The sequence below is a fragment of the Ambystoma mexicanum genome, chromosome 1p (genome assembly GCF_040938575.1).
Source record: "Ambystoma mexicanum isolate Mex_15411 chromosome 1p, UKY_AmexF1_1, whole genome shotgun sequence".
Classification (NCBI taxonomy): Eukaryota; Metazoa; Chordata; class Amphibia; order Caudata; family Ambystomatidae; genus Ambystoma; species Ambystoma mexicanum.
In genome coordinates this window covers 382680649-382690255 of record NC_090921.1, presented here as the reverse complement: position 1 = coordinate 382690255, position 9607 = coordinate 382680649, and the positions used below count along the sequence as shown (strand labels likewise).

Here is a 9607-nt window from a genome sequence, read left to right as displayed (position 1 = left end):
TTCCAGGCACCAAACTATTTCTTGTAGGTATATTTTCCATGTATAAACATTCTCATTGTGTGTATAGATGTTGTAAATTAGATCGGTCTCCCTAAAATTGTCCTGGTTTAATGACACTACCCTATTCTTGGTGCAGAAAACCTTTCATTCCACAAAGGACATAATGCGCTATAGCAGATCTTGGTTCTATTATGCTCAGGCATGCTGATGCGAAGCTGGGAAAGATGTAACATAATCTTTCGCCACCAATGACAGGTTCCCCCTCCATCACAACACGCTACGTAGACCAGGGGGATGACACCCATCTCTACATCCCTTGGCCAGTGACACACCAGCACCTTCCAGCCTGTAGACCAGGGGAATGACACCCATCTCTACATCCCTTGGCCAGTGGCACACCAGCAGCTTTAAACCTGTAGACCAGGGGAATGACAGCCATCTCTACATCCCTTGGCCAGTGGCACACCAGCAGCTTTCAGCCTGTAGACCAGGGGAATGACAGCCATCTCTACATCCCTTGGCCAGTGACACACCAGCACCTTCCAGCCTGTAGACCAGGGGAATGACACCCATCTATACATCCCTTGGCCAGTGACACACCAGCACCTTCCAGCCTGTAGACCAGGGGAATGACACCCATCTCTACATCCCTTGGCCAGTGACACACCAGCAGCTTTCAGCCTGTAGACCAGGGGAATGACACCCATCTCTACATCCCTTGGCCAGTGACACACCAGCAGCTTTCAGCCTGTAGACCAGGGGAATGACACCCATCTCTACATCCCTTGGCCAGTGACACACCAGCAGCTTTCAGCCTGTAGACCAGGGGAATGACACTCATCTCTACATCCCTTGGCCAGTGACACACCAGCAGCTTTCAGCCTGTAGACCAGGGGAATGACACCCATCTCTACATCCCTTGGCCAGTGACACACCAGCAGCTTTCAGCCTGTAGACCAGGGGAATGACACCCATCTCTACATCCCTTGGCCAGTGACACACCAGCAGCTTTCAGCCTGTAGACCAGGGGAATGACACCCATCTCTACATCCCTTGGCCAGTAACACACCAGCAGCTTTCAGCCTGTAGACCAGGGGAATGACACCCATCTCTACATTCCTTGGCCAGTGACACACCAGCAACTTTCAGCCTGTAGACCATGGGAATGACACCCATCTCTACATCCCTTGGTCAGTGACACACCAGCACCTTCCAGCCTGTACTGCAGCTGCACATACAAGAGAGCTTTCTGCAACATTGCCTTCAACCTCGCAAACTGCTAAGGGCTAATCCCTCACAGTGAAGTTCTGATGTAAGCGGAACCCTCCATTGGAAGACGTATGGCTGCAAGACAATTTTGGCACCATAGCAGACAATGGTCATTTTAATTTTAAATTCTGGAGGCACTCTGCATATAAGGGCCACTGAGGGACTACGCGGTAGGATGGTCAAAGACTCTTTAAATGAGAGTATTCTAAAAACGAATCAGAACGGTTGCCTCGAAGTCTGCACATTTAAGTCACTTGACGGCTAAGTGGTATGTTGTCTCACAACTATGGACATGCTAGCTACTTGAGAGTGATGAGGGATGCTGTGCAGATTAAGGGTCGTTTGATGGCCAAGGTGGCCTCCATGCGAGAGTAATGTAAGGGCTTTGTCATATGCTGTTTCGTGATCATCCAAAATAGAGTCGTTTGAGGGTTGTGCAACCTACGAACTAAGGATCACTTTGAGGCTATGTGATATACTGCTTTTGTGGGCTTTAATTGGGGGCTTTGAAGTAATATCCTCCATGACCCTACAAATCACAGTCAGTAAGGGTTCCCTCTTCCTGGATCTCTCTGCCACTCCAGAGAATGCCCAACTTCTTTTGTTCTGATCTAGGTTCCTGAGAAATGATGGCTGGGGGTGCTGATGAGAAGCCCCTGAAGTAGCCTGGGGTCTGTAATAAGCATGTCCTCCCATTCCATTAATTACAGCATTGTTCAGCAATCTCTAGGACAGCAGGTCAGGCCTGATTTTGGTGGTACCTTGCTGGCCCAAGCGATCTTGGTTTCCCATTCTGGCAACCCTGAAGTGCTATAATGGGCATTGGAACCAGTCTGTTTCCTGATGTATGGCACATGGGTGCAGGCGCTGACATGTGACATTCTGGTGGTACTGCCATTCCTGTTGGATGAATTGCAGTAGGGTCTGTCTGTCTCTGCTTTGATGGTACAGTGGCCAGCTGGAAGCCAATCAGGGAACCCTGGGGGAGGTACCTCTGACGTAGGGAATCTGGTGGAACGCCTGTTGCGGAGCTTCTCACTGTCTAGGCCAGTGGACTATTGCTGGGCTCCACCTTGGGATCTTCCACTGCTGTTGAGATTTCTCCAGGCTCTGCCTTCTGAGCCTGTGGAGAAGAATGACGTAAAGATGTTGACCCTGAAGACAGACTATTTGGTTGCTATCACAAATCCCCAGATGGTGTGTAGGAAGTCTTTCCGGGAGTTTCTATCAGAGGCTCTAGTGTTTTGTGGAGATCCTGCTTTTCTCCCTAAAGTGGCATCTAAATTCTATGGGTCCCAGGATGTTGTGCTTGTGGCCTTCCAATCCTTCCTCACCAGAGGAGAGTTGGCATAGATTGGATATCTACAGGGCAGTGTTCATGTGCATTGGGAGGAAAAATGCACAAGGTGTGATTTAGGAGTCTGTGAGGCTGTCAGGAAGGCCTCATTGATCTCCATTAGTCGGTCGATAAGATTGCTCATTTGCATGGTCTATCAGGCAGCAGGAGTTCCGCTGCCGGAAATGTTTCAGGGGAGATCATCCAGGAGCATGGCTCCATCCTGGGTGGATGCACAGGAAGTCGCTCTGCAGGACATTTGTAGGGTGGCTAATTGGGCAGACCCAAGTACATACATCAGACATTATTGGCTGAATGTGCCCAGTCACAAGCCTGCAATGGTCGAAGTGAGCGGTAACGGTCGGGAGCGGTGTTCCACTACTTTTATTTTTACTGTTAACAGCTCCACTACTTTCTGCAACCATTTTCACCATTCTGGATGAGTTATTTGTGAAGTTAAAGCACACTTTGCCAATTTACCACCCGATATCAGTTACGGCTGAACTGAAATTTGTTTCAACTCAATTGGCTGTCAACCAAGATTGTCGCAACACTTGAAAAATGTTTTGCACGTTGCTTCTTTACTTCCTACTCTGCCCCCCGCCAGAGTCACATTTCCACTACTTTTTGTGTACGCTCTAGCACTGCACACCTGTACATTTGATTCCAGTGTCCTGAATTCTGGCACACACGGAGAGAAATGGGTGCCAGTTGTCTGTCAATAAACTTGGCAATGTGTGTGTAAAGCATACATTGCATGTTGTGTGGTGTTTCACAGGCCTGATCATCAATGGATTTGATATTCCTGAAAAGCAAGTACTGGGATGAGGAAGAGGAACGAGGATGTAATGCTTAGAATGCTTACCGGTAATCCTTATGATTCTTAGTCCTACTTTCCTTTTCACAGTACTTACAACCTGCCTCTGCCTCCCAGTGGGAGATGCTAGGGCCCATCTGTGGATTGTGGCTGAAGGGAGGTGTTATGCCACCTGGAGGGAGGGGCAGAACATTTGATTGGATTCTAAAGGCTCCTGTGATGGAGACTGGCACCTCAAAAGTAAGCACTGGGACCATGACAAGTAGGTCTAGGAGAATGAGGGGGTTACGTAATCTAAAAGAATGGATGAAGGTGAGCACTACAATGAGCATACATTGGTTATAACAACAGGTAAATCTATTATATACAGACAGTAAATCAGGGTGGCTGGAGCAAACAGGGAAAGACATCCTTAGCACAAGGACAGAAACTATACCAACAAAAAGGATCAGGGATGCCCTAGGCCCAACCTAATACTCACAGTTGGTATGTACTTCAACGCTCATGATATTTCATCTCTTTTAATGCATTCATTGATGTCTCAACAATATTCTCTGCATAGTACAATGAATAAACTCAGTCCATATTTATTTAATCTTTTAGGATGCAGTATGCAGTACAGAAGCCAGTGCATTTCGGAGCAATCTTCGTCTTCATGGCCAGAAACTGCAATCAAAGCATACCGTCTCGTAGAACTGAGTATTCTCTTACCACCCACTGGTGGTTGTAGCAAAGCATTGTAAGATCACTCCCCTAAACTTCTACCAGGGAACACAGGTAGATACCGAATCCAGAGGACCCTCCAGCAGCTCCAGAACCGGTACCCAGCCAGCACACAGCATGTCCTACTAAGCTCCGCAGCAAGCTTCCAAGTTGGGAAGTGCCAGAGAGTTTCTGAACCAAACCAATGACAAGGCAGCTGCCTGCAACACTGTCCTCCGCTTTGGGCCGTTTTCCTTAAATGACGGCACAAGCCCAGTAAAGAAGCTAGGAGGTGTGCATCGACAAGCATCTACCGACATCTGCATTAAAGGAAATTTTCGAGCCAGTCGAGTCCCTCGAGCTGCAACCGACTGCACAGCTGACTGTTGTTATGCTGCAGTTGCTAAAGCCATCTGAGATGCCTTGACTAGTGCTTCAGAACCACCGTCCAGCAGTGAAACAACAATTAATGAGCATAAGCCGCCGTGTAGGCCAAGCCAGCAGTTGTCCATCTAGCTTCGCTCGCAGAACTGCCTGCCGCCTGATACCCACAGCTGTCTCCCATCTTGAACTCTGTCGCTGAAGCTGCAAAGCACCCTGAAACTGACTCGACCCTGTCGAGCATCAATAACTCCAACAGCACAAGGTACATTGTGGTTGAAGGCCCCTAGTGACATTTTACGATTCATTGCTCCCTTTGTGTTGAAACCAAGTATCCGTGAACTATTGCAATTAATTACTATACCGACTACCCTCCTGTCAGTATCCAGAGTGAATCCCTTTTCCTTCCTGTCTGTCCTCTGCATTCCTTTAAAAGGTGGGTTATATTTTGTAGTGTGCTAGAACTGTCTGTTGTGATAATAATAAAGTAGATATTTGTATGCAACCTTGACTGGACAGTCCCTTTTATAATTGGGTAATAATTGTATTTTCTCTGTGTTGCAACTAACCAACGATCCACAACCTTTCGGAGATAAGCCTGCCGTTCCGTCCACGTTACCAAAATTGGAAAGGAGGTTTATAATTTGCTTGTGTTTCCAATCTGTTTGGATCCCTTCTGGTGTACTAGAGATGTGGGGCTGATTCATGGTTTAGAAACCGATATTCATCCCTGTAACACGGTGCCCCGGAAGTTGATTCGTCACAGATGCCCCAGCCGCAAACATGCTAAACTAGTTCTGATGACCAGGGGGTTCTCTTGCTACTAGCTAGATCAAATCACCTTGTACAAAAATAGTTCAATCAGCCAAGCACAATCAGGACAACAGCACTGTAATTACATACGTTTATTGTGTATGGTTATTTTTAATTTTGCGGTGTAAGACCACTAGAGTGGTGACTCGCGCAGTATAAAAGCCAAATAACATAACATAACATAAAAAAGGTGCAGCAAAAATGGAAGATTTATGCCGCTATATTTTATTTTCGAAGCTGCAAAATGTTGAAATCAGTGCCACTGTTTCCCGAGGTGGCGGGGAAGGGGAGAGGGTGTCTATAAGAGCACAACCGAATAACGGCTAAAACGACTTCAATGAAGAGAATAGCAATTTGCACAGGGGGGAGTAGGTGCCAGATTAGGAGATGGCATCATGGTTCCAGTGTCCTCATTTCCACAATGTACCTGTTGTCACATGTGGAGATAAAGCCAACGAGCCCTCACAAGCCAACTCTTTGGCATCGCATATATTTAGAAAGCAGTTAGAAAACCACAACCACCATCAAAATGTCCTTTCAATCTCTTACTGCTCCTCATTAAAGTACATATGTACACGGTCCTTGGTGCACCGCACAGCGTCTTCCTTGGCGGCTTGGTAAGTCACAGTCCGCTATCTCTGCCAACTGCTGTCTGAGAGATTCGGGCGTCTGGCGCGAGGTTCTGCCCGCTCCTCTGCCAGTGACTGGGGCAGCGCCATAGGGTAGTGGAATGCCTTGGCATAATCCTCACGTGAAGTCAGGTCCACTGGGGTCCGCGGCAAATCGCCAGCCGGTGAGAGCCGGCTCAGCGGAGGGTGCGGCGAGAGGGCTGAGTGGCAGCCCAGGGTTGGAGACATCCTCTCAGACTTGATGCTGACCCCTGGGTTGTGGAGCTGGTGGTAGTGCGGGAGGGTGGCAGTTGCTGTTGGCGACCCATCAATGCCCAGAAGCCTGCTGGGTAGTCTGTAAAAAAACAAAAGAAAAAGTAATAGGAATGTTCGCAGGTGCTGAATATCAGTTCTGTGTCTGGCTGGGCCAATATCTTGCGCTCTCTGCCTCTGTAGAGTAGTAATAATGTTGGCAATACATGCTTTATACTTCTGATACAATACCATCATGTGGTATTGTGTAGTTAGGAAGTGGGGTTAGGGACCAAGTACAGAGCTCAAACATGTTCACATATTCAGGGAAATTTGAGAATATTCAGGGTTATGGTAAAAAAAAAGTGCATCACAAGTAAAATAATCACAAATATTTTGGAAATATTCGGGGTTATTTGTAGTCCATTGCTAATATACCCGTGGTCATGGGAAACATTTTTATTTTAAAAAGATAGAGTTAAAAACTTGAGATTAATACAAAAAAGTGCAATTTTACAGCTACACTTAGGTCTGGGCTAACCTATTGGGTCAAAATGTCAAGGGGTGCAAAATGGCCCTGGCCAGTGAGCAAAAAGGCTGTGCTCACTGGCCTAGCCCGAAGGTCCTGCCTAGTGGGCCCGAAAGGCTATAGTGGCCATGGCATCAGGTCGTGGTCACGTAGTGGGTCCAAAAGAAACATATTTGGGGAACATGTACAGTGGATAGGGAAGAAGGCTAGTGGACCGGAAGTGGCCAGTGGGCCAAAAAGACATGACTAGTGGCCGTGACTGTGGCCACCTAGTGGGTCCAAAAGTTACATATTGGGGGAACATGTTAAAGGTAGGTGTTAGCCATTCACTCCTCCCTCCAAGGCCAAGTGCAACTCTTGGTACGACTCAGACCTTGTCACCCTTAAACGCAAGTGCAGGGTGGCTGAGAGGAAATGGTGTGCTTTCGGTACATCCTCCGACAAACTGGCCTGCTGCCTGCTCCAAAGGCAATACCGGCTCTCTGTCCGCACCAAGAAGAGAGCACATATCCAAGCCTGCATCTCTGCTGCATCTAACAACTCGGCTGAACTCTTTTAAATCTGCAAGGAGCTGGCCAATCCTGCTGCAGTCTCTACCTCTCCTGTCCCCTCCCAAGCCCCCTGCACGACCCTGGCTTCTCATTTCATCTCTAAAATTCAGGACATCCTGTCCTCTCTCTCTTCCTCTCACCATACTCCCTCTACTCACTGCTCTTCCTCTGGCCCTTCTTCATCCACCTCTCCTCCCTCCTTCTCTGCCCTTTCCCTGTTCTCCTCAGACAATGTTTGTAGACAAGTCCCATCTATGAAAGTCTTGTCGGAACAGGTTCACCCCTGTTCCTCCAAAACCATCAAGGACCACATTGACACCCTGGCTCCTGCTCTGGCTGATTTCTACAACCACTCCTTCGCCACCATAGTCTTCCCATCCCCCCTTAAGCACTCCCTTGTGCACCCTCTTCTTAAGAAACCCTCTGCCGACCCTTCCTGCCCGGCTAACTATCCCCCAATCTCTATCACTCCTTTCCTAGGCAAACTCCTGGTAAAGCTGGCTATCTCCTAGCTTAATCTTCACTCTGAATCTGTTGGATGTCTCCAAGATCATCAATCTGGCTTCAGAGCTACCAGAAGCACGGAAACTGCTCTCCTGAACATCTGTGAAGACCTGCTCTCGAACCTTGATTCCAACACCCTCTGTATCCTCATCCTACTTGATCTCTCTTCTGCCTTTGACACGGTCAACCATGGCATCCTGCTCAACCGTCTACATGATAACCTTGGGTCCTTCCTCTCCTCTATCTCTAGCTTTACCTGTGGTGTTCCCCAGGGGTCTGACCTCTCTCTCTCGCTGTTCAACCGATACCTGGTACTTCTAGCCCACCGCATGGCCGCTTTCTGCCCCAACTTTCAGTGCTATGCGGATGACCCTCAACTCATTTTCAGACTCCCTTATGCCACCTCCTCTCCTTCTCTCATTTTGGTCAGCCATCCAGGAGTGGTGTGCCGGCAATGTTCTCTGCCTTAATGACAGTAAGACTGAGATTCTCCTCATCGGCACACCTGCTCCCTCCTTTCCTGTCACTCTCTGGCCAGCCTCTCTTGGCCCTCTTCCTGCTCCTACCTGTGAGGCTAAAAACCTCGGGGTCATCTTCGACTCCAGACTTTCCTTCTCTCTCACATCTCTGATGTCTCTAAGAAGTCACACTACCAGCTGCACCTTCTCAGAGGTATTCTTCCTTTCCTCTCCTTCCCCCAGAAGCTCACTGTCTCCAGAGCTCTGGTTCTCTCTAGGATGGACTATTGCAACAGCCTCCTTCTAAATCTGCCTGCCTCTACTCTCCGCCCTCTGCAACTCATTCAAAACAGGACTGTAAGACTAGTCCATGGCCTCAAGCCCAGGGATCGTATCTCTCCAGGACTGAAATCTATGCACTGGCTCCGAGTGGCAGAGAGGATTAAGTTCAAGACCCTTTGCATTTTTCACGAGGCCTTCTGGGCCCTAGGGCCCCAATACCTTCCACTCTCTCTTCCTAAATATCTTCCTTCTCGAGCTCTTCGCTCATCCGCCTCCAACTCGCTCAGGGTTAGTCGCTTCTCCAAGCAGCGAGTTGGTGGTAGATCTCTTTTGTCTGCTGGGGCCTCCCTCTGGAACAGCCTCCCTCCTCTCTGAAACTGGAGAGAAGCATCTCCGGTTCTAGAAGCACCTCAAGACCTTCCTCTTTGCTTCTGCTTTATCTCCTCCTCTCCCTTGCTGATCTTCTGGCTGAATCAGAAACTGCACTGGTTACCTCTGATCTTGGGCCCAGGTCCCCTCCCCGCCAGTTGCATTCCTGCACTGACCCCCTGGCAACCGTTGCATTCAGAGACTGTTTCTGTATCCCTAGAGACCCGCTGAGCACTGTACACCTGATGTCTGCACTTACCCTTGCACTTGCCACCTGCTGGTCACACTTTTATTTATTTTTGTCTTATTTTACTGTTATCCTATTTACTGCACTGCCCCCTCCCCTTTCCCATTACCCTCTCCCCTGCACTTGCGCAATCTCAATATCACCTGGCCTAGTGGGATTGCTGTCTCTGTCTTCCCTCTGTTTTCCCTCCCTTGCCTCGTTGCGCCTTGAAACACTTTTGTATAGGTGCGTTATAAATGCCATATCATATCATATCATATCATATCATATCATATCATATCATATCATATCATGACACTCCAGGGACTTTTCATGCCCTTTCAGAGTAGTAGGAGGGGTGCAAAGTGGAGTTTGCATCTCTGCTTTGTTTTCCTCCTCCGTCTTCAAAGAGCACCAGCTTTTATGCCTGAATGAGATTTTCATGCAATTGTAAAACCAGTGGATCCTATGGAATGCACCTTGCATTTACACCTAGTAAATAACGGGTGG

At 48.2% G+C, this 9607-nt stretch overlaps 1 protein-coding gene across 3 annotated transcripts in view; it reads right to left on the bottom strand.

Annotated features, from left to right (window-relative positions):
• Positions 1–5395: 5395 nt before the first annotated feature.
• Positions 5396–9607, bottom strand: part of MEF2B (myocyte enhancer factor 2B) — a 533283-nt gene continuing 529071 nt past the window's right edge. For all 3 annotated transcript variants that reach the window (XM_069649127.1, XM_069649129.1, XM_069649128.1), the window contains exon 10: positions 5396–6281. In XM_069649127.1, coding sequence (XP_069505228.1) covers positions 5951–6281 — 331 coding nt within the window. In that variant the 3' untranslated portion in view covers positions 5396–5950. The remainder of the gene's footprint in view (positions 6282–9607) is intronic.